Here is a 25572-nt window from a genome sequence, read left to right as displayed (position 1 = left end):
CCTCCGCCTTCTGGGTTCAAGTGATTCTCCCACCTCAGCCTCCTGAGTAGCTGGAATTACAGGTGTGCGCCGCCACACCCAGCTAATTTTTTGTATTAGTAGAGATGACGTTTTACCATATTGGCCAGGCTGGTCTTGAACTTCTGACCTCAGGTGATCACCCGCCTTGGCCTCCCAAAGTGCTGGGATTACAGGCAGAAGCCACCGTACCTGGCCATGTACATAATTATTTCATGAGAGACATGTTTGAAGGAGGAGTGCTTCACTACCTAAATGTGAAATCTTTTATGTGTAATAATTGTTTTTTCAGTGATATGGGAGAACCAAATCGTCATCCAAGCATGTTTCTCTTACTTTTGGTGTTGGAGAGACTCTACCCTTCTCCGATGGATGGTACTTCTTCTGCTCTCAGCATGGGACCTTTTGTTCCCTTCATTATGAGGTAGTGTCATGCTGTGTGGAAATGGTCAAGGTGGGCGTGGAAGTTTTATGGGAATATTTTATCTTGTTCTTATTTCAGAGGCTATTTTTTATATATATATGTATGTATATATACTGTCATATATATTTTATATATATATATATATATATATATATATATATATTTTTTTTTTTTTTTGAGATGGAGTCCCGGTCTGTCGCCCAGGCTGGAGTGCAGTGGTGCGATCTCAGCTCACTGCAAGCTCCGCCTCCCGGGTTCACACCATTCTGCCTCAGCCTCCCAAGTAGCTGGGGCTACAGGCGCCTGCCACCATTCCTGGCTAATTTTTTGTATTTTTAGTAGAGGCGGGGTATCACCGTGTTAGCCAGGATGGTGTCAATCTCCTGACCTTGTGATCCACCCACCTCGGCCTCCCAAAGTGCTGGAATTACAGGCATGAGCCACCACGCCCGGGCATATTATATATATATTTATTTATATATATATAAACCTATTGTATATATTATATATAAAACTATTATATATTATATATAAAACTTTTGTATTTAAGTATTTTTTATATATACATATATATAAAAAACCATTTTATACGCGCGCGCGCGCACACACACGATACTTTGAGAGGGGTCTTGTGAAAGCAGAGGCTTGGGTTTTCTTGCCATTGCCCCCAGTATTTCAGAGGAAGGTGCTTATATCAAGGGTACAGGATCTCATTAGAACCTGTGTAAGTAATGTTTTCCTTGAGCCCTGTCTGCTCCAAGGCAGTTGGGTGGATGGTGTTGATAGAAGATACTCTTTTTGAAAAACATGGCCCCGTGTTTGCGTTATTCCTGTGTTGAGCCTGGCCAGCACGGGGCAGGCTTGGTTCTGGTATATATCTTCTGTCCATGGGTTCAAGAGGACATCAGGACATCTGACTCTTCACTCTGGAGGAGTCTGCGAGGCGGTGCAATGGGTGGCATGTAAATGGTAATGCCATGTGGCATGAATTCCCACTCATCTTCTCTTTCAAGCTTGTAGTACCTGAAAAAAGCCATGAATATAGAGTATTCATGGAATAATATAACAGAGTTCTCTTCTTTTAGAGCCTTTTACCACTTCTTGTGTTACATCTTTTCAGGCATTTGCCATCTTCTGATTACTTTGTTCATTTTGGATCAAAGGCCTAAATATGTAGGCCTCCAAGAAGTATTAAAATTTTCTCATGAAACCTTTCAGAAACCTGTCATATTAGTTAGCTCTTACCTTTCTGCTTACCTCTTGACAAAACAGTACCTTCATTTTTGTGTTTCTACCAAAAATTGAAATGGCTTTGGAGCAGAAGCGTAAGAAACTAAACTCAAGAGAGTGTTTCTTATGTATGTGTCCTGGGTTCCACTTCCTTGTTTCACAGAGCTGACTTATGCATTTTAATGTGAGAAAACCATTAAACATGAGATTCTGGCATGTGCTTGCTGGAGCTATTTGTTTGCCCCAAGCCCTGGCTGTGGCTGTGTTATCTTTGATCACAGAGATGACTCATGCAGACAGGTTTTTGTTTCCTGATACACAAAGTTACCAATCTCCTTCATCTAGCATTTGGTGATTCATTTTGGGAATTTGGGTGGTAAATTTTACTTTCAGGGGCCTTAAAAATTGTTCTTTCATGAATAACTGGAAAGAACTAAGAAATGTTTTCAGAAAGTTGATGCAAGGAGGAAAGGCATGTGCACAGCATTGCAGTTTACATTAGAAACAGAGATTTGCTTTAGAACCTGTCCTCTGTCTTAAGAATGTTGAATTTGTAGAAGCTTTTTACTACTCAATCTGTTCTTCATTGCATCCTAGAAATAATAAATTACTACATCGAAAGTACCTTTCCAAAATGTTGCTTAGTTTACATATAACCAGAATGCTGATACTACTCATTATGTTCAAAGTATCTGTTATATAAAACAAAGATTGCATTAATATAGAAGATTTAAATATTGCTTTGAAGCCAGTGTATGTAGGGCATCATTTGTTAACCTCTAAAAATACAAAGTAAGAAGTTTGCAATCAGTCTATTCTTCCAGTGAAAATGCTGTGGTTTGTAGTTGCTTTCTTCCAGTAAGTAAGGTGCTCTATGAAGTAGATTCATAGAACGTCACCAACAGCAGAAGTGCCACCAACCAAAGTACAAGGCTATTTTTGTGTAACAGAAAGAGCACATCTATCACTCCTGACAAGCCCTGCACTCTTAGGTTCAAATTCTAGCTCTGTAACTGCCTTGCTCTCTGAACCTCAATTTCCGCAATGGGCAAATGAGGGTGGTAACACCTCTTCTCAGAGTCACTGTAACCAAAATGCCCTGTAAGCAGAAGTACCAACATTGATTCCTTAAGTACAGAGTCTAGGGCACTTATTGAGTGTCCATGTGTGTTATAGAACCGTGTTTCTAAAACTTCAAGATGTAAACATATCACTTGGCGATCATATAAATTCTGATTTCAGTAAATCTGTGGTGAGGCCTGAGAGTCCAACTTTCAAATGGTCTTCCAGGTAATGCCAGTGCTGCTGGTCTGTAGATCACATTTTGAATAGCAAAATTAAACTTGGGATATTAAATTTAATACCATCACACACACATGCACACATACAATTTCAACAGCTAGACAGTAGTGGCTTATTAAAATTGATTAGGCAATTTAAGGGGTTTATTAAGAAGTACATTTTGACCCAGGAATGCAGAAAACAAAGTGTTCTGAGTAGAGAAGTCAGTAGGAAGTAGACCATCCTTTGTTGAGCCCCATCTTTCTGCCAAGTAGTGAACTGGGCATTTTGCTTACAGTGACTCTGAGGTGTTATCACCTTCATTTGCCCATTGAGGAAATTGAGGTTCACAGAGCAAGGCAGTTACAGAGCTAGAATTTGAACCCAAGAGTGCAGGACTTGTCAAGGGTTTTAGATGTACTCTTTCTGTTACACCAAAATAACCTTGTATTTTGGTTGCCTTTTGAATAGCCAGTAACTTAGCTACACTGAATGACCTATAGGGTCTGAAATGGATGCAACTGGGAGAGATGAGGAGCCTATATCCGCAGTTGGTGCATCTGAATACAGACTGTCTTCTGGATATAGATGTAATGTCTCTACCAGTGGTGGGATCTGTTCCTTATTTTGCTTTTCCTGTAGGAAAAGTGGCTGATTGAATTGGTTAACCACATGTGGCACATGGTGACAATCGCCTGTGGCTATAGGATTGGTTTGTGGCCAGATACAGAGGAAGCCTGACTCTTCTTTCTTGGCCACCTTCTGTGGTAAAGTGGAAGGCCCTAGATTTAGTTAGTTTGGGGTTTCATCAGCCTACCACAGGGACAACTCCTGCTACCCCAAAATGTTCGCTGGTGAGGTGAACTATAAATAGATATTTTTAAAAGAGTGAATGTGATAAAACTGTATGCATTTGATTTAGATGACCTCTGAGAAAATTATTCATGAAGAAAGTAAAAGGTTGATCGGAAAACCTATCATTCCAGGCAGTGCTTGTGATTCTGATTGTGATGAAGAGTGGGCTGTTTTGACTTGGGGTAATAGCTAAAAAGATGGATGGGTGTATGTACAGTGGATCAACAGTGTTTTATTTTTGTACCATTGTTAAGGGTAATTTATGTACTTGAAAGAGTTCTCATCGGGCTCATGGATACTATGAGTTTGGCTAAAGAAAAAAGTTTTGGTTTGTGGGAGTAGTGCAAAGGTTGCTCTGACTGCTAAAAGTGAATTGCACAATTAGAAGAAGATTAAAAGCGCCAACGACAGCTTTTTGTTTCCCTTTGATCTTTGTCTACTTACCTGCTATTTCCTTCCTCTCTATAAGGTATTTGTAAGTATTATATGTAGTTTTACTCCTTTATCTCATGTTTAAGAGTATGTCTAAGCTTATTTCTCTGTTGATTTTCTTTGATTTAAGTCTTAGAAGTTACTGATTTGGATTTTCCAAAGTTATACATGTATGGCATTATGATTGTTGCATCCTCTTGGGTCAGAATTTATAATGTCAATCCCAACATCTTGTATACAACTTTTTAAAAGTCCAGTGTATTTTATGTTCTGATGTTGTGCTGCATCCAGATACACAGCCCTTTACCATGTGAATGTGATGCCTTCAATTTAAGACCATTAATTCATTCTTCAGTTCAGATACCACAAAGCAGAGTGATTCGTGCTTTACAAAGAACCTTGACTGGCTCTCTGAATGCAGCTCACCAGGGCCTGCTTCTCTGGGCTTTCTAGAGTCTAGAAAGTCTTTTCAGAGGCCAAAAAGTCCCTGGGCATGCATTTCTGAGTTCCCTTTCACAAGCAAGTTTCAAGTTCCAATTGAAGAGCTCTAAGTAACCACATATGCCTCAAACCTAGGACCATTGAGTCCTGAACAAAGACCCAGGAGAACTTAGACGAATCAGGTCTCTGAGTCCTGAGCCCTTGTTCAGGACTCTGTCGTCCTAGGTTTGAGGCATATGTGGTTACCTAGAGCTCTTCGATTGGAACTTGAAACTTGCTTATGAAAGGGAACTCAGAAATGCATGCCCAGGGACTTTTTGGCCTCTGAAAATACTTTCTAGTCACTAACTGTGACACTTGGACAAGGCTCTTTACCCTCTCTACACCAATGTGGTTACTTGTATGTATGAGAGTTTCAGTTAAGACGGAAAGTGCCTTCTATTGCAGATAACTGAGATCTGATTAATACTTGCAGGAGAAATCCCTTCACTGCCCCCTTTGAGGTGCTTTTTAAAGGATCTCTCCTACTTGCAGCCCCCTTTCCCTGTCCCTGCCCACCTTTTTTGTTTGTTTGTTTATTTTCACTGCAGATGACTTTAGTACATTTTTTTTTTACCCCAATCCATTACTCATTGTTCTCTTTAGACAAGTTTTCAGTGAAATCTCCTTTCCTTTTCCCTTCTCCTTTCCTTTCTTGCTTTTTTAGAGAGCTAGGATCCCACTATGTTGCCCAGATGGACCTTGAATTCCTGAGCTCAAGTGATTCTCCTGCTTCAGCCTCCCGAGTAGCTGGGACTACAGGTGCACACTACTGTGCCCGGCTTGCTTTTCTTTTCTCTGACATTATTTATTTATTTTTTTTTTTTTTGAGATGGAGTCTCTCTCTGTTGCCCAGGCTGGCAGGCGGTGGCGCGATCTTGGCTCACTGCAACCTCCGCCTCCTAGGTTCAAGTGATTCTCGTGCGTCAGCCTCCTGAGTAGCTGGGACCACAGGTACATGCCACCATACCCAGTTAATGGCAGAAACCACAATTCCTTTTGTGCCAACCTAAATAAGTTTTGTATTTTTACTAGAGATGGGGTTTCATCATATTGGTCAGGCTAGCCTGGAACTCCCAGCCTTGGGCCCACCTCAGCCTTTCAAAGTGCTAGACTTACTTGCAGGTGTGAGCCACCGATATTGAAATACAAATAGCAATACAATTTTTTTTTTTTTTTTTTTTTTTTAATACAGAGCCTTGCTTTGTCGCCCAGGCTGGAATGCAGTGGCATGATCTCGGCTCACTGCAACCTCTGCCTCCCGGGTTCTAGCAATTCTCCTGTCTCAGCCTCCTGAGTAGCTGGGACTACAGGCATCCACCACCACACCCGGCTACTTTTTGTATTTTTTTTAGTAGAGATGGGGTTTCACCATATTGGTCAGGCTGCTCTTGAACTCCTGACCTCAGGTGATCCACCTGCCTTGGCCTCCCAAAGTGCTGGGATTACAGGTGTGAGCCACCACTCCTGGCCAGCAATACAATCTTAGCTAAACATGTGGCAGTAGAATTCATCCAGAGGAACCTATTCAATGGAAACTGTTTTGGTTGAAATATGGAACTCTAGTCAGTAATCACAGCATTGGAAAATATGTTTTATGTATTTTTAAAATATTTAATGGAATCTTTTGATTTTTACCAGCCTTAAAAAAGAGGGAGTTGGAGGTGCAAAAACTTAAGGGTTTGTTGATCCTTTTAAGCCTAGGGCATTGGGAAATGACATTGACTCCTTTCCTTTTCCTTGGAAGTTACAAAAATTGAGAGATTATTACTTTGCTCCTTACTGAAATTATGAAGTTGAAAGACCTTATTTTCCATGGCATAGAGTTGGGGTTTTTGCAGTAGACAATAGTTGGCTTCTACTTTCATTTTTGATTATAATACTGGAAACTGTTCTTCAAGGCTTCACATTACGTTTCTATCTGCTCTGTTTTCCCAGAATCCTTGTGATGAATAGAGAACAAGTTTGCTTCATAGAGAGATAAATGAGGCAAACAGTGATTAAAATAACTGCTGAGAAGTAATGCCCTCATCACTTTCTCTCTACCTCAGCTCCTAATCACCTCTCCCTTTGAATGTCTGTAACGTTTGTTACTTAATCTCCTTATCTTGCCATTCACCATTACTATGCCATTCTGTAATACTCAATGCTTATTCTTGCAAAATAAATCTTACTTTCCTTCCATGCAGAAGCAGCTGTGGGGTTCTTTCATTTGTTTATTTTTTGTTACCTTCCTCTGCCTTTCCCCAATTTGGGCACAGAGTTAAATTGAGTAACAGAAAAATGAAATTAATTTGAAAGAGACTTTTTGTGTTGGATAAGTCTATGTATCTATGAAGTACTCAAGGGACCTCTTGTCCTACAATATTGGAGCCACATTTTGTATCCCACCAGTTACTATTTTTATAGAAAAGAGGCTCGCCTGGGTTCTGTGTTTTACCTGGACTTTGAGGAGTCTTGGGTTCGAATAAGAGCTCTGACATTTGCTTTTATTGTGACTTCACCTCTCTGACCCTCCATTTCCTTTTCTATCACATTAAGGTATTGAACTGGATGTTACCTGGATTCTCTCTGGCCTCAGGAACCTCTGGCCACCTTCCTGCACTGTGAACTTGCCTCCTCTGACTGCCTTCCAGTGAGCCACTATAGAGGCCCACCTTACAGCTACCCTGTTGCAGGCTTTAGAACCAAATGAGAGGACCCTGGATTGATAAGAATAGAAGTAGAGGGGAGGTGCCATTTTTCTGTTCAAGGTTATAGAATTACAGACAAGCCAAAACATGTTGGGGAAAGCCTCCCAGGTTAACGTAGGGTGAATGGAGGAGCTATGTAGGAGAGCAGCCTCTGTGTGTTTCAGGCCATAGATCTATATAATGGGGATAATTCTGCTTACAAAATAGAAAATAAAAGCTTCCTGGTTTGCTTATTAAGAAAAATGCTTGCGAGAGGAAGGGGTTGCGAGGCAGTATAATGGTGATAGAGAGATAAACTTTTTCAAGCCATGCTTTGTCTCTGTCAGTAAGCCAGAGGAAAGACCCAGAAGTCAGATGTAGTTGAGGCAACAGAAAAAGAGCATTGTGTCCTGTGAGGGAGGACACATCCCTGCACCCAGATGAATGACAGCCTTGGAGGCAAGTGAGCCCAGTACCATGTCAGTAATTTTTGGGAAAGGAGGGTTGGGAATGTTGTGCCAGGAGCCTACAGAAGGATTTTTCAGAAGAGAGGGATAAAGGCATATGTTATTAGTGACCAGAGAGTTGTGTTGATATTGATTGCTTTTTACTGAATTATTAAAGTATATCACTTGGGAATTCTTTGCACTTTATTCGCTGTGCACTAATAAGGATTCCCTAAACATGTCAGAAAATAAACAGAGATGCTTTCCTAAAGAGTGGTTATAATAGATAACTTTTTATTGTCCCAATTTCCCAAAGTATCTTGAACAGAGTTGCCTGGAGAGAGAGTACAGGAGTCTCCAAGCCTTGCTCATTACAAGTAGAAACACCCTGAGAAATAGGGCTTTGCTAGTACTGTTAACATAGAACTTCCTCCCCTGGCCAGCACTCCACCTGGTCTGTGGTTACTGCTAAATTCCATGAGGTTCAGAGAAGGGAATTATAGGAAAGGAGTATGCCCCCACCCTTCCCCCACTGCCCAGCCATCCTAATCTGCTAACAGTTGTTGGGTGAAAAAAGGGATCTGCTACCCCATCAATCTGTGGAAACCCTGGCCCCTTGGTTTCACTAGTGTGACGTCGGATACCAGGTCAGGCTTGGGACCAGATTGTTGAGGCACAGGTGTTCAGTGCAGCTCAGTTTTCTTCTTGGTTTGTAGGCCAAAATTGTAAAACATGTAAATGCCCCCATTGTTATCTTCCACAGGGTATTTGTATATTACAAATACATATATTTTGAAATAAAGCAGTAAAACTCTAATGGTGGCATTTTAGGCCTTATATAGGGAGGATCTAGAAGCAGAGATTGGAAAGTTGTTCCTTAATGCTGGGGAAATCACATTGTTTGGGCAGCTACGTACTCTGCCTCCTTTTTACTGTGCCTAGCACTTTATTTGGAGGGCTGTACTCAGGGCCCTCTGAATTTCTGAATTCTACCCAGGGTAGCTGAGGTTTAGCATGTAGCATGAAATTATATTTTGTATTATGTGTCTTTTTTTGCAGATAGTTCTGGCATAAAAAGATACCGCGTCATCTGTCACCAGTTTTTATCTGTTAGTTCCTAGATAGGGACCTGGCCAACTTCATTTCTGGTGCCAGATCTCTTTAAGACCATTTTCTAAATATGTTTTTGAGCAGAAGGAATGAGGAGTTCACCTCCTATGGAATGCATTGACAAAGCAAACTAGAAAAACAGAACTTGTAGGGACCAGCTTTTCTTCAGTGTTATCTGTTATGCCAGTAGGCCAGTTCAGGTCATGTTAGAACAAGTGATTTGATCAGCACACAGTCCCATTCTTAGATGAAATTTCTGACAATGATGATAATCTGTGGCCTATTGCTGCCATTCATACTAGAAGTTAGAAGCTCATCAGTTAATTGATTAACCAAGTGTTTGTTAAACATTCATTGTATGCCTAGCTAGTGTTAGGTTTGGGTAAGATGCAAAGTAAAGAAAAAGGTCTTTATCCTTAAAGAACTTACCATCTAGCTAATAAGGTAAAATACATGCTTGTGAACCTGATGTCGTGTATATTAACCACTTAATTATATGACATGTACACTAAGGACTGAGGCCTGCAAAGAAGGGCAAGAGCATCAGTGGGTTGGAGAAGTCCAGGAGGCTTTCCCAAATAGCAAGGCAGGAAGAAATGTGGGAGTTCAGTCGGCCATCTCAGGGACTTTTAGAAATCACCCTTGGTGATTAACAAGTCATGTGAGAGGAGTAAAAAGTCAGGGGGAATCCAACAAGGGGAAGATTGTGATGGAGAGTTTTATGATTCATAACTTGGAAGGCATCGTAAAGAGCTCTGCTTCCACTTGAACCAAGGGCGACCCAGGAAATTCACAAAATAAATGGTTTGCTGTTTAACAGGAGAAACCATTGATGGTGCATCTTTGGTAACTTTAATAAAAAACAGCATTTGTCCTGAGTGTTGCATTTAAGTGTTGTGAAAGTAATGAATTGTAGTGGGAAAAAAATTTTACATTTAGTAATACTTAACATTTTAAAGTATCTTAACAGTGTTTTTCCATACAGAACTTTTATTTCCTTGTTCTTAAACTGTTTCTCAAAAATTGTAGCAAAGATGTTCTGCAGGCATTTTTAATGCTGAATTAAAGGATTTCACATTACCAAGCCCCAAATGCTGACTGATAGGCAGTCATCCTACACAGCAGGGAGCATTTTAGATCAAAAATGTATTTTTTTCTTCCACAAGAAAATATGAATTGGGAAATAGAATAAGAAGGTAAAGATAAATTATAGAAGGCTTCAAATGAGGACAAGGAAAAATAATGACATAGCATGTTTCGGTTAGCTTTCTCTGGCTGGAATAGGTTTTCCCTTTCCCTCTGGGCCTTGGTCCTCACCCTTTTGTTTCTTTCTAGTCTTCTAGTAAAAACAAGCTACATACGTTACATCAGCTGCTCAGGATACCTTCACCCTCACGTCCTTTTACTTTTTCCTTCCTCACTCACTTTGAACATTGTGACTTCTGACTGTTCGTCAGAAGTTCGTCAGAAGGGTTGCCTCCCTTCCAACCAGTTACAGACATTCTCTTCTTCACCATTTATTCTTCTCTGTCACTTTATATTGTGATCACTCTTCATCACCAGTTCATCCTTCCATTAAGTGTATTTACTGAGGGCCTACTTTGTGCCCTTGCCCAATCCAACACCCCTACTCTCATCACCTCTCATTTGCAAGAGAAGATGTGGCGGCCATCAGGTGTGAGCTCTCTCCATGGAGATAGCCACTCTGCCCACGCACAGCCCTCTCCTTTGTTTTATAGCCAGGCTCTTGGAAAAGGGGGTCTGGGTTTAGTCTCCACTTTTCCCCTCCTTTAACCCACTGCAGCCTGGCCACTTCTTCCACTGCCTCACTAAACTGCACAAACAAAGGTAAAATAGGAGTGACCTTCTTGTTAAAGCCACTGGGTGCTTTTCGTTCCTTCTCATTTCTGCTTTTTCTGTGGAGTTTGATGCTATTGCAAACTCCCTTCTCCTTGAGTTCTTTCTTCTGTGTCTTCTCTGGCCATTATTTCTTTCTCTCCTTGGAGGGCTCCCTTCCTCCTGCTGCCTCTCAAACATTGGTGCACCTGTTTGTCCTGCCCTCAAACCTTTTCTTTTTCACTTTGCATGCTCTTTCTGGGGTTACTACCTGTTTGTCCTGCCCTCAAACCTTTTCTTTTTCACTTTGCATGCTCTTTCTGGGGTTACTACCTGTTTGTCCTGCCCTCAAACCTTTTCTTTTTCACTTTGCATGCTCTTTCTAGGGTTACTACCTGTTTGTCCTACCCTCAAACCTTTTCTTTTTCACTTTGCATGCTCTTTCTGGGGTTACTACTCACTTACACTTACCTAGTCCTAGATCTAGAACTCATGTAGAATCACGAGTTCAACTTTCGATTGGACAGCTCCTTCTGCGCGTCCCACACACATCCGAAAGTTGAGAATTTCAGTTATCTCTGCACACTGACGTTTGAGCAGCCTTCTTTTAGGGCCTAGTACAATGTCTGATATCTTGCTCTACCTGGCTAGCTGCAGTCAGGGGACTTCTTTAAGGGAAGCATATCAGAATCAGGACTCAGGGTGTCACAGAGGCTCCTCCCATTGTCAGTGACTGTGTTCATGCATGCCCAGTAACAAAGGAGCATTGGTTTAAAAAATCTGTGACTTCCAAAAGCCCTCCGGTAAGTTTGAAATGATTTGCTTTGCTTCTTACATTGATTATCATCTGTTTGAGGTAGCAAGTAGCAGGTGGTGGTACCTTTCTTTGGAGGCGAAAAGCCAAGGCCCAGAGAGAATAGACATAATATGCCCACAGTCAAAAAGTGACTCCCTAAGGAGTCAGCGCAAATTCATTTATTCGTTCATTCAACAGATATTTATTGAAAACAATTATCTTTCAGGCAGTAGAAATACGGTGATGAATCAGACAGATACGATTTTTGGCATAATGAGTTATCCTTTTTGATGATGCTTCTTATCTCTATCTTTTTTGCTCCTATTTTTTTCCATCTGATTAATGATAAATGATAATAATTAGCAAATGTTTACTATGAGCCAGGCAATATTTTAGGACTTTACACATATTAACTCATTTAATCATGATGACAACACTATCAGGTCATTGTCCTTATTATCCCATTCCACAGAGTGGGGGAATGTTGGGCAGTAAGAACTTTCGAAATGTGTCCTACCTAGCTCATACTGCTAGTTAGTGACAAGTCGTGGATTTGAACCCAAACAATCTGGCTCTAGAACCTAGTTGTAGAGTTCTCAACTGTGGTAGTTCTCAGCATGCCAAAATTAACCTGCAGCTTTACCTAACAAACATTTGGACTTACTTTGCTTTCTTGAGATATTTCCCCCCTTGGGCATTTCGTTGGCAGTTGTCTCATTTTCTAATCTCAAATCAGGAGAAAAGGAAGAAAAACTTGCAATAAAGCTTAAGTGGTTGTGACAGGTTGCTAAATAAAACTGGCTCAACTGAAGTTTTGAGATTCTTGAGAAACACTGAGAATTTCTTACAAAAGAAATTTTCCTTATTGTAGAAAATCATGGGTCGTTGCACAGTTATAAGTGTCTTAGTAAAGAGGGAATGTGGCTTGAGGCTAAGAAGCATAAAATCTTAATGAGATTATTTGTGGGCTGCTATTTATGCATAATTTTTAAACTCTTAGAAAATATGTTTTCTATCTGTCTTTAGTATGTCATCTTAGTTTCCACTGCTTTACCTAATTTTGAAAATCTTTAGGGTTGCTAGAAAAAAAAACAATAATAGCAAATGTTTACATAAGAATTTAAGTTTAGAGTGTAATTTCACATATAGTAACTTGATGGTTTCTCTTTTTACTGTCTTATAAACAAAACAGTCATGAGGATATCAATTCGTGTTGAAAATTTTTTAAATTGCCAGTGTTTTCTTACATAGTAATTGTAAACTGATTTGGAAAAAAAGGAAATATAAGTCTGTGAAGTGTTTACATTACTGAATACTATGAAAGGAAGATTTTGTTACTTCAGATTGCATGTAATAACTTTAGGAAACTGCTTTAATGGGTAAATAACAATAGTATCTGGTTAAGGTGTTAGTTGATTATCTGTACTTCAAGGCTTCTGAAGTGGGTTCAAACCCACCTTTGTTTGCCAGTTTTATATCTTTTGTGTACATAGTGCTATTTCTCACTTTTCGTTATTATCCAAAGGTTACCAGCCAAAACCTTTGTGGATGGTACATGGAGGATGAGATGTGTCCCTTGGGGTTTTTTGCGTTAGGGAAAATTCCTGATCTGGGACATTTGTGCCCTGACCACCAGCCCCCAAGAGATGCCACATTTCTGTCTACTTTAGATGAAAACTGTCAGTCCTACAGTAGGCTGTAGTAGATCTCAGTCTGAATAATCACAAAACCAAAATTAGGTGTGCCCACATTAATGAGATTTTTCTGTTCAGTCTCTATAGTATCCAGAGCATTCACAAAATATATATGTGTATGAAATCTAAAGGCTGCTGTTTAAATAAGCCTGCTCCCTTTTGGTTATTATAATCATACAGGAAAGAAGCATCTGTTTTAGCAGAAACTGTGGAAAAATATATCTAGGTAGCCCAGGAAAAGTTGAATTGTTACTGAAGGATGTGTCACCACAGACAAGAAAAGAATTTACAAAGCAGTGGGCAGAAAATATTTTCAGACACTAATCTGTCTTTTTGGGTGATGTGAAAGTAGCATTGGTTTGTTTCTTGCTTAAATGTTTATTCATTTTTTTTTCCCAGGAGAATCCCTTTTGCTCAACTTCTTTCTGGTTTGGATAAAATGAAAAGTAAAATTGACTTAATACTAGTTATAACCTGCATGAGTCTACTGAAGATAAACTTAAGAAATATAATTATTTTTTCTAGTTAAGCTACAGGGTCATATAATTATTATAATTCAATCATTTATTATCCCCCCCACCCTTTTTTTCTGCATGATTTAAGACATCAGAATTTAATTTGTAGCCAGAATGAAAACTGGACTTAGGAAAAACTTGAGAAGACTAGAGAGAGATTTGCATTCTGCTGCATGGTTGAACATGTCTCTAAAGTAGCAGCTTTAGAATGCCATGTCCTGATAGAATTCCCCGTTGAAAGCTAGCCAGCAGAGCAGCTTCCTTGTGTCCTCCTCCTTGCCTGACTCACCGTGAAGTGTCACGAGGGCCCTAGATGTGAACCTCGGGGGCTCCACAGCCTGACAGAAGAGAACTAGTATCACTGGGCAATCCATGATCTGGCACAGAAGCCCCAGGCTGTAGATTTTGTAATTGGCCACCCATCCTGGCCCAACCTAGGATAAATATTTCTGAGTTCTAAGTAGGATGAGGAATTTAAATCCCTGTTTTTTCCTAAGTTCTTCCATAACCAATCCATGACATTGTTATGAGATCTGAGTGGAGTGCCCATGTTTGGAGAGGGAATAAAGGGAGCACATTCTGCTGCTACTAATGAATACATACTCCCGTTAACAGTCCCTTTTTCCCTAAGAATGATGCCACTGGAAGGGCCAGATCTGACTCCACTGTAGCCTCTGACCCAGACCAGCTTTACCCCTAGGGTAATTGAAACCTGTATTAAATGATTTGACAGGTCATAAGCAGTGCCCTCTATCCACTTAATTTTCTCAGATGCCTCCTCATTGTGAGCTAAACCTTGGAGATTTTCGTTCTTTCAGTATATGGTTTTGATCCCTTCTAAAGTGAACATCTCAGTGGGACACAAATTACTTAAAGTTATTAGTAGTCATTTATGCCATAGTATGAATTAGTTTATTTTTCTTTGGTTTTGACAGGAAGATAAATAGAATACATTGGGGAGAAGATGTAGAACTCAAAACAAAGGGAGAAAGCAAGCTGCCACCTTTGGAAGACTGCAATGATTTCTTTCCCATTAGAATTTGCTCTCGTGTTTTTAGTGAAACAGGGCATCGTGTTTTCCATTTACCTCTACTTTCTGGCAGGGAAAGACTTGGAGTTCTTTTTACGGGTTTGACTCTTTCTTACCCCTTCTAGATGTAGTTCCATTTCCTTTCTAAGATGAAAGCTTGTCTTTGTCCCCTCCCGGAATAGTTCCAAGCAGCAGAACACAGTGAATCCTTCCAGATAAAAGACCCTGCTGATAAAATGCCAGATTGTTATCAGAGAAGCAGTGAGGGGAGTCAAATCCCTACCATTAATTACCTAGTTACAGTTTTGTTTATATCCTGTTCATTTGGGGCATGTTTTCCTTGGACGGTTTCTAGTCTATGTTCTGAACTGCAGTCTGAAGTTTGTAAAAATCCCAAAGGTCAAGGAATAGTGGGTTCCTTATTTTCTGAAAGGTTTAATGGCAAGGAAGAGAAGATCAAAGTTTCTATCTTTCATCTGGAAGGAAATAGACAAATGCTTCATTTTGGTGGTTCATTCCTCACCTCAAGCATACAAACCATAGTATGTTGGATGAAATCTGACTTCGAATACCTAGCCAAGAGGTTACCTGGAAATAGAATGACATGTATCTCTGTGAAGCCGTGAGTATCAACCAATGAATGACTAGATATCCACGCATCAAGGCCAGAGTCCAGTTGAATCTAAAATAAAACTTCTTGGTAAATGTACTTGATGCCACTGAACTGTACACTTAAAAATGGTTGAAATGGTAAATTTTAGGTTATGTAGGTTTTACCACAACAAAAATAAATATTACTTGCTTCCTGACAGCTCCAGTACTTCAGTCACAGTTGGAAATACAGTTGGACCTCATCCAGTCATTTATGGATTCAACCAACTGTAGATCAAAAACATTTGGAGAAAAAGTAAACACAGCAATAAAACACAATGCAAATGTAAAAACGATATAACATAACAACTTACGTAACATTTACATTGTATTAGGTATTATAAGTATTCTAGAGATTATTTAAGGTGTACCAGAGGATATACATAGGTTATATGCAAATACTGTGCATACTTTACATAAGGGACTTGAGCATCTCACGGATCCTAGAACCAATCCTCTGAGGATTCTGAGGGCCAGCTGTACAACGTGGGTGGGCTGCATGGCCTGCAGTATTTTGAATGGGATGGCTGTTGCATATGAAGCATTATGTATCCATTTAAGAACCGTGGGACTGTGAGTACCGAATACCTTAATGAACAGAAGAAGATGAAAAGACCATTATGTCACCATCATATGAACATACTAGGAAGTTTGGGATTGGAAAAGAGCCCTTTCTGTCTTGAAAAATGATGGACTCTGAACCGTGATAGCCGCCCTCTTTCTACAAATGAACTGAAAGAAGTGGCAATGGGTCTCTTGATGCCTGAAATAGTAGTGCCTAAGGCTTCGATTATCAAATAGTGGTATTGATATGTTCCACGAATAGAAATGTAGTACATCTGTGGTATCTGGCAGCCATTAAGTAGCCAAGCATATATTTCTTGACCATATTAAGTTTGTATCTCACCTTATGCTGCTGTGTTAGATTCTGTCCAAAACCCAACCCATCTTTACTAATAAGACTGCTGACTTATGATTCAGCCAGCCCTCTATGCCTCACTGGTAATGGGGTGGAGGTGGTGGTGGGGTTTTCGGACTAGACTGTTGTGTTTTTCTCATCAAGCCAAGAAACTTCTCAGACCCTGCAAACATGTTACCTGGTAACATAGCTACAGTATGAATTTTAGGATAGAAAGAAATAAGGGAGGGAGGAGAGAGAAAATAAAGAAAATAACCCTATGACATAGCTACAGTATAAATTTTTAGGATAGAAAGGAGAGAAGAGGGGAGAGAGGGAAATAAAGAAAATAACCCTATTTCAAATCATGAAGCTTTTTTTATCGTTAACCCCAAATGCCCTTAACTCAGAACTCTGACTAAAGATGTCTCTTTTTTCCCCGTAAGTGTGTATTAAACTCATGCACTCATTCCTAGCATCATTTGAAGGTAGTTATGAGACATTCATTATGACTTCAATACCTTTCACATACTTAAATTTAGTGTTTTCTTTAGAAAAGGCTAGAAAATATAGAGACTTAGGAAGAAGTTAAGGTAAACTTAAAATATATAAAAGCTCACTTTGAGTGAAAACGAGTAAAAACAAGCCCTGACCTTCTCAGAGGTAAGAAAAGTTGAAAGTAAATGTATTCTTTAGGAAATAAAGACTTTGCCAAGAATAGCATGGTTAGTTAAAGCAGTCTGGTGTGGAAAGTGTGTCTTTTAAAAAATAAGATTTCTTTATTTTCTTCTTGACTAATAGTTTTGTCAGAAGAATCATTTGAATAATAAATGAAATGCTTTGAAGTATATAGGGGAATGGAGAACTTTTCTGTGACTTGTACGAACTGGTGATACAGATTGTAAACTAAGTGACGCCAAATTCCACCAGTTTACCCAGGATCTGAACACTAGCAAATGTAGTCAAAGACATAGAAATCTCCTGATGAAATCATGAAAATGGACAGAAGTGATCCAGATTGTTTAATTTCTTTTGAAATGTTATATTTATTAGATTTTAGCACCCAAAAGTTAAACAGTATTGAATTTCACACATAGCACTTTATTTTTAATCGTAGGTTGAAGGTTATGCACTTGGCATGACTGAAGAGTGACTCATACATTTTGCACTGACTTTATTAGTAGTAGTAGTATTTTGATAGGCAAGGAGGAAAGCCGGGGAGTAAGATGATACCGAATTGAGGCAAATTTGTTAATTGATCGAACTCAGAAATAATGAATGTCACTTAAGTTTCTTCTTTTTATATTCATGTGTATATCCCCTGTGAAGGCTTGGAGTGCTACTCATGTTTAAAATCCATCATAAAATACCATCTGATCATCAAAATTGGCAGTGGGAATTAGCAGTATTTTCTTCTAGTTAATGTCTCAAACTCTGCCACAGCTAAAATCTTATCACCTGGACACTTTGAAAGATGTGACCAGTATTCTTTATTGACATGTTTTCCATCTTAAAACACAATCACCATGAAATTAATATACTAAGTCTTGGTCACAATCCAGGGAAAGACTTGAAGGTAATGTGACTCTTCTCATAATTAGTAACCTAATTAAATCCTAGAGGGCTTCAGCTATATAGTAAGGTACCATGCTTCTGAACAAAGATACCACCACCATGGAAATTGTATACTTGTAACACTAGTATATTTTTAATTAGTGGCAGGGTATAGGTGTGTGTAATCAGTTTTGTTTCATCTTCTAACTTTGCACAGCAGTCTCCATTGTGCATTCATTTGGAATATATTGAAGAATAATCCACTGATTTAGCTTCTGTTTGTCAGAATTTAGGGTGACTAAAAGTGGTATGAGTTGAAAATTACCTTTACACGATGGAATAAGCAAACTAAAAGGCTGTTCAAAATATTAGAAAGCAGGTTTAATCTAATCAAGAATGTGGGAGGGGAATCTTTTACCCTAATAACCACTACAAAATCATACCGCTCAATACAGCAGGTGAGTTTATTAAAGCTGGCCCAACAAATTTGGCATCACTTGGTTGAATAATTGGAGCTGTCAATTGTCCTTAAAATTAATAAAATCGCATTTCTTGTAATATGTGCTATTGTTGTTCACTTCTATGGTGGTAAAAATATCAGAGATGGGGAACACTCGTTTTTGCAACTAGCACAGGCTCTGCAGTGAGACAGACTTGACTTTGAATTCCAGCTTATACATTCATTCCCTTTGTGAGCTTGGGCAAGTCAGTTAACTTCTCTGAGCCTGTCTAGAACATGTGAAAGATTCAGAACATTGTCCTAAAAAATATTTTTTGTTTTTTAATTCTTGTGTGATTGTTAGGTTTTAAATGTTTATTGATTTGATTTTTTAAAAGAGCACAAGGAAACATTAATTCTGATTGTAAAAGTTTAAAGGAAATAGCTGGGCTTGTTTAATTTGAGGAAGAGAAGACTTGAGATGTTTTGGAGATGGAGCTGGAGGCTAAGAAAGCACAACAGGATGTGTAAGTTAACTTTTCTAATGTATATGAAAGGTTATTCTTTTAAAAACAACTTTATTGGGGGTATAATTGATGTAAAATAAACTGCACATGTTTAAAGTATACAGTTTGATATTTTTATATACTCATAAAACCATCATCACTGTCATGGTAAGGAACATAGCCATCGCCCTTTGTAATCCTTACTCAACCTCCCCTTCCCCACCTCCCTGGCAATGATTGTTTTATGTTCTGTCGCTATAGATTAATTTGCATTTCCTAGAATTTTAAGTAAATGGAATCATACAGGACGCATTCTATTTTGTCTGGCTTTTTCACTCAGTATAATTATTTTGAGATTCAGCCATGTTGTTAGGTGTATCCATAGCTTGTTTCTTTTTATTGCCAAATGGTATTCAATTGTATGGATATACTGCAATTTGTTTGTGTACTCAGCTGTTGAACGACATTTGTGTTGTATCCATCAGCTAGTAACAAATAACTTGCTAGGAACAATCATGCACAAGTCTGTTTGTGGACTTAGGCTTTCATTTCACTAGTGTAGATACACAGGAATTAAACAGGTGAGCTAAATGGTGAGTGTATATTTAACTTGTTAAGAAACTGCCAAATTGTTTTCCAGAGTGATTATACATTCGCATTAGGAGAGTATGAGAATTCTAATTGTTGCATATCCTAGCCAACACTTGGTATGCTCAGTCTTTTTAACTTTAGCCTTTCTAGTGAGTATGTAGTAGTATGTCACTGGGGTTTTAATTTAAACTTCACTAATGTCTAAGGATGTTGGGCATCTTTACATGTATTTGGCATTCATATATCTTCTTTGCTGAAGTGTCTGTTTGAAACTTTGACCCAGTTTTTCTGTTAGGTTGTTTGCTTTCTTTTCTCCTCTCTCTCTCTCTCTCTTTTTTTTTTTTTTTTAAGAGATGAGATCTTGGAAAAAAAAAAAAAAAGAGAGAGAGAGAAATGAGATCTTGATCTGACAACCTAGCTGGAGTGCAGTGGTACAGTCACAGCTCACTGTAGCCTCAACCTCCTAGGCTCAAGCAATCCTCCTACCTCAGCCTCCTGAGTAGCTACGACTACAAGCACGTGCCACCATGCCTGGCTATTTTTTTTTATTTTTTGTAGAGACAGGGTCTCATTTTGCCCAGGCTGGTCTTGAACTCCTGGCCCCAAGCAATCCTGCTGCCTTAGTCTCCCAAAGTGCTGGGATTACAAGTGTGAGCCATCATGCCTGGTTTTGTTTTCTTACTATTCTGAATATATTTTGGATGCAAGTCATTTAGGCAGAGATTTCTCTCTTTTCCCTGGCATGTAGAACCAGAAAAATAAAATTAAATTGCAGCAAGTATAATTATACTGTATAAGGTAGTATTTTTTTGACTGGCAGTGTAAACATGGGCACAGGGATAACCAAAGGAGGATGTCAGACTTTCTCAGGGGGTATTTAAAAACTGACTGGCAATAGTCTATTTGGGATACTGTAGGCATGCTGAAATATGACTCAACTTACCTAATTGCAATTTTCATTTGAGAAAAGGTACCTTGAATGAATCTATTGCTAGTATCCCAATATCTGTGCTCTTTTGTGTCATTTTTCCAGGCCAAAAAAAAAGCAGTTTTTTGGAATTTTTGAAAACTTTCCTTGTACTTTATTATTTTTAAAAATTCATTCTTTCTGGTTTTAGAAAACACTTGAAGTGTTTCTGTGAAACATGAGGAGGGTCATTCAGGAACATTAATTAGCTTTAGCAAAAACAAATTGCAGTCTCTGCAAAGCAATCAAATTAAAAGAAATACTCAAATTTCTCTCATATAGTAGTAGCACCAATCGTTTTAGCTGATGGCATTGGGAAGATTCATTTAACCCTCTGTAGATGCAAAATAATTAAGGAGATTCTAGAGAAGAGGTTCTACGTGATGAAAGGGGTTGGAGTGATTGTAGCCCTCAGAAGAGTAAAGGGTGCTTTCATGACGGGATTCCAATAGAGTTAATGAAGGGTTTTCCTGTGTGTAGAAAACACTGGTCATTTGTTCTCCAACTCCACAGAGGCTCAAACTAGAGAAAATTGGCTCCAACTATAGAAAGATTGAGTATGGTTAGTGTTAGATAGAAAACTTTTATTATTAGCATCAATATTATGAGATTAAGCAATGGAGCAAGAGAGGTCATAATGATATTTTAAAATAAAAAAGATAGCTATCTGCCTGGAGTGTTTAAATGTCCATGATTGAATTTTGTTATTGAAGGGGACTTCGGAGATCATTTATTCTAATACGCGTTTACAGATGAGGATGTGAAAGGACATTACGTAACTTGCTGTGGCCACATTGTTAGATACTCATATTTTAATCTGAGGATGTCTTAAAAGTAGCCTTGCGTAAGAGACACAAAGGAAACCGTGTAAGTGCTTCTGCTTCACAGCAGGTTTCACTTCACCAAAAAAGTCGCTTAAAGCTGATGACTGTGTATTTCTTCTAAGCCCAAGAAGATTCTGCCAATGTGCTGACATGTATGTGTCTTTTCTTGTCGTTACTATGGTTCAAGATTTTTATTCTTGGGCAATTCAAACTTGTCTTTAAGTAAATACCATACTTTGCTCAGGGGCCAACCTAATCTTCTCGATATCGTTCCAATTTTAGTGTATGTGCTGCCGAGGCAAGCACAAAATTAATACTATACTTTGAATGACTATAAGTTATTTGACCTGAGGTGATCAGTACTGAGAGAGGACATCAGGGGACACTGCCACAGCATTTGTGGAACCTGTCGCAGTCTGACGTGGGGTTCTTCATAAACTGTTGGTTGATGGCTGCAACTTGGTGGATGACTTACTTCAAAGTCCTGGTGACTAATTTGCCTTCGTTAAAGTTAATATTGAATAAAGCTTTAGGCTTTGTTTTGTTTAACACTAGTTAGAGCAGTAGGAAACATATTTAGATAGTTCCCTATGTATGAGACCTGCGAATATGCATTCCAGCCATTGAAATTCATGGGATAAATTGCCTCTAAAGGATTCCGCATTCATTATCACAACAAAAAAAAATTAGCACAAGGCATTTTAGTTGGTTGTGGTTACATTGTATTTGGGAATTCATCATTCTTTTTATGTTCCCACTAGACTATCTAGAGTGAAAACCCACATACATTTATATAATATTATGTACCTTATTTTAAAGGGTTTATCTGAGTACTAAAAATGAGAGAAAATATTTTCAAGTACCAAGACGCCATTGCCTGGCGTCTTGCAGGCACTCAGTAAATATTCCTGCCTTCACTTCCTTTTTTCCTTCCTTCCTTTTAGTTTGGATATCAGAATCTTTTAGAAATGTAACAGATTATTGTCAAAAAGGGAAGTTAATAGAATTGGTCTATGTTGAGCATTCCCTTGACTCACAGGATATTTAGATTGTCTAAGATTTTAATATCATTTCAGAGATAATCACCTGAAAAGTTAAATTGGTCAAAGAAAAATTTTCTCAGCACCTATGATTTGTCCAGTCAGTCTTGGACTAGAATTAGAGTACTTTGAATACCAGAATAAAAATATGTATTTAATGTGACTATAGAGAGCTATCATAGATTCTAGAAAATTTGAAAGCTAAAAAAAAGTTTTTTAATGGCAATAAAAACATCCCTTTCTAAACCTATCTATATATAGTAGGGTTATATATAATAGGGTTTAAAAAATAAGATGGTAAATTCTCTCTATTCCTTTGTATAGTATCTTAAAATGACTACCCATTCCTGTGTTTGTGAACTGAAAAATCAATCACTGTAAATATGGAATCTCTTGCGCTAAAGGATAATGGTGTGAGTTTCAACTGTATTAAATCACTTTGAGAACTTGGCCTTTGAGCAGTCAACACCAAAAGAAAGCCAGCCTGTTACTGATTTATCAGACCCATCCACTGCCTGCAAGGAAAGGAGGAGACATGCTGAGAGGTCAAGTGTTACTGTGTTCAGCCCCCTTTAAAGAGTCAGTGGCTGCCTGAATGTGCTCAATTCTTGGTTGTTTGTGGAGGCTAAGCAGAAACATTGTGAAGGGTTTCGCGATTGGGAGGAATGTGCAGCTCTTCCATTCAGTCTGCATATGCAGCAGCCCAGCTCCTGCCTTACATGCAGCTCATCCCAGCCCAAGAAACGCGAGGGTAGATCCGGAATGCTGTTCCAGCTGTTGCATGAGGAGAACAGTAGACCAGAGTGTGGCTCATTGGTACAGGGTCAGAGAGAAACCCCTCAGATAGACTGGGAGGGAAGATTATGCCAAGTTTTCAAACTAAGTCTAGCAGTTATTTTTATTTGCTTAGGAAAGATGATTCCTTTTTATTTTCTAGGGCTCCCAATGTCTTTGTATGTACTTTGCTATAAAGTATTTTCCGTGTTTTTCCCAGAGTCGGGAAAGAATTATTGCTAAGGTATAGCACATTTTAGTGCCCCTGAGAAGAATCTCCTTCCCAGCTATCTAAAACATTTGGTTGGGATCTGAAAAATTTAGTTGCAAATTGTATTTGTTGTCGTCTCAAAAAATGACGAAACATTTAAATGAAATTTCAGATGAAATGTAATTTTCATACTTTATCTCTACATTTTGATCAGCAAGTAACCAGAAATTAGCATTCAGAAATCATGCATCTTTTCATTTATTTAAGAATATTTATAATTGTGAACAATTAAAGCACATTGTTTAGAGAGCTTTTAAAGTAACAACCAAATTGTATACCTTCACCCCTCCGTGCTGGAAAATTTCCTTGCCTTATTTCCTAGCACTGAAAGGGATGGTATGAATCAAGTAGCCATAGCCATTGCACCTGCCAGGGCTGTGTTTCTGCCACGTTAGATTGCTGAGTGCTGTGCCTGTTTCTTGCAGGGACAAGTGGAGGGATGTCCAGATGATGGAGGCTGATTTCTAGCTCCCAGCAGCTAACATTTCAGTCTGGAGTTACTAGCCTGTGGCCTGTCAGCCTGGGTCACTGGGAGGCAGTGTGAAGGTGACCTCAAAAGCATGCTTCTCTGAGGCTTAGATTCTGTGGTTGGGCTTGTCTCAAGTGGTCACACAGTACAGTTTTCAGATGTTCTGTTGTGGCTTATTGTTGGCATTTCTTCATAATTTTTTAAAAAGTTTAATGTGTTGCTTAGAATTAATTTGCAAAGAGCTTTGAGCTGCCCGATAGATAACGTATTTAAACATTCTACCTGAAGTTACTTTGTGTGTCTGGAAATGTGGAGTTTTTAACTTAGCTACTGTCTACGGCTCTTGTTTTCTCCTTACTACCCAAACCAAGGATTTTTAAAAAATCAAACTTTAAAAGCCCGAACTCATTACTCTTCCAGGAAATATATTTGAATAAAGAAATCCCTGAGCTATGCAGAGGGTAAGATTACAGTCAATGCAATTTTTATGTGCTAGTGATTTGAGTTGTAAGAAAAGGAGCAGCTAGTTCGGGTGGTGGTGGAGGAACAGCTAGTTCTGATGAGCAGTTAGTTCTGATGAGTGAAATATTGGCATAGGAAGAACAACTAGAGAATCTGGCAACCTTGGCCATCACTGAACTCACCTGAGAATATGGAAAAGGGCTTCAGCAATGCCACATATATAACAAAAACATATTTAATAGTTACAGGACATGCAGAAATATCTGCTTTTTCCAGTTCACTGGGTACAAACTTTGTGTGTGTGTGTGTGGTTTCTCTCTTTTATGCATGCACACATACCCACACTTACATGTTTTCCTGAAGGCAAGATTTAAAACTATAAACCACACACAACAAAAAGGAAAAAGAAATCTTGGTATAATAGCAGTAGAGTAGACAGAAAATAGACTTGGGCCCTGGACCTGGAGAATAAAGCTAATGGGCTTCACATAAACAAGCGAATAGGCCCTAGAGAAACTCAAGCCTCCTCTCCTTTCCAGCTCATTTAGAGGGGAAGGAGGAGGGCAGGCCTTTGTGAGCACTTGGAGCCTGTTTGGTACAGGCCAGGCTCTGTTTCCTCAGCCAGTTGTTGAGACAAAGAGCACTAGATAAAAACAATTTGTAAAGTATATAAAGGTTTTATTTTCAAATTATTCCACCTGCCTGTCTTCTAGACATTTTATTTTCATGCATTATTTCATTTAAACTTCACAACAGCCCTATGAAATGAGCACTCTTCCTTTTCCCCATTTATAGAAGGTACAAACTTAGGTTTACTGACTTATCTGAAGTCACACACTAGTAAGTGTCAGAAGTCAGATGTAAACTTAGGTCTGCTGGATTCCAGAGCATGTTCTTAAGTCCCTGTCCTATGTGCTCTGTGATAAAGAACTATGAAGACCCTGTTTCTGTTCTCAGAGTCATTGTAGTCTAGCAGACATGATGATGCCTGAGAGCTACTGTGGGGAAGGTAAGTGAGATGCACTGGCTGCTATGGCAGAGCTAAATATACAATTGCAGTAGGCAGAGGGAAGGAAGTGATTGATTCTGATCACAGGAGGTACAGTAAAGTTTCACAAAAAAGGTAATACCTTAGCAGAGGCCAGGCAGGGTGGCTCATGCTTATAATCCCAGCACTCTGGGAGGCCAGAGTGGGAGGAGCACTTGAGGCCAGGTGTATGAGACCCTGTCTCTACTTAAAAAAAAAAGAAAAAGAAAATCAGCTAGGCCTGGTGGCATGCGACTATCATCCCAGCTACTCAGGAGGC

The 25572-nt window shown here is 39.0% G+C and overlaps 1 protein-coding gene, 1 long non-coding RNA gene and 1 other non-coding gene across 11 annotated transcripts in view; 2 read left to right on the top strand and 1 right to left on the bottom strand.

The window, feature by feature from the left end:
• THADA (THADA armadillo repeat containing) overlaps positions 1 to 25572 on the top strand; it is a 351338-nt gene that overhangs the window by 155425 nt on the left and 170341 nt on the right. For 8 of the 9 annotated variants that reach the window (XM_073022941.1, XM_038006864.2, XM_038006859.2 and 5 more), the window contains one exon: positions 311 to 442. The exons of the other annotated variant lie outside the window; for it this stretch is intronic. In XM_073022941.1, coding sequence (XP_072879042.1) covers positions 311 to 442 — 132 coding nt within the window. The remainder of the gene's footprint in view (positions 1 to 310; positions 443 to 25572) is intronic. 9 annotated transcript variants of the gene reach the window in all.
• LOC140713320 (uncharacterized) lies at positions 654 to 9826 on the top strand. The gene is made up of 2 exons (XR_012095281.1): positions 654 to 5674; positions 7262 to 9826. It is a non-coding gene; the product is annotated as an uncharacterized lncRNA (long non-coding RNA).
• LOC119627406 (U6 spliceosomal RNA) lies at positions 21449 to 21555 on the bottom strand. Its single transcript, XR_005243602.1, has one exon. It is a non-coding gene; the product is annotated as a U6 spliceosomal RNA (small nuclear RNA).

Source organism: Chlorocebus sabaeus, chromosome 14, assembly GCF_047675955.1.
Source record: "Chlorocebus sabaeus isolate Y175 chromosome 14, mChlSab1.0.hap1, whole genome shotgun sequence".
NCBI classification, from domain to species: Eukaryota; Metazoa; Chordata; class Mammalia; order Primates; family Cercopithecidae; genus Chlorocebus; species Chlorocebus sabaeus.
Note: the sequence above shows the minus strand (reverse complement) of the source record. Positions and strands in the feature narration are given on the sequence as shown.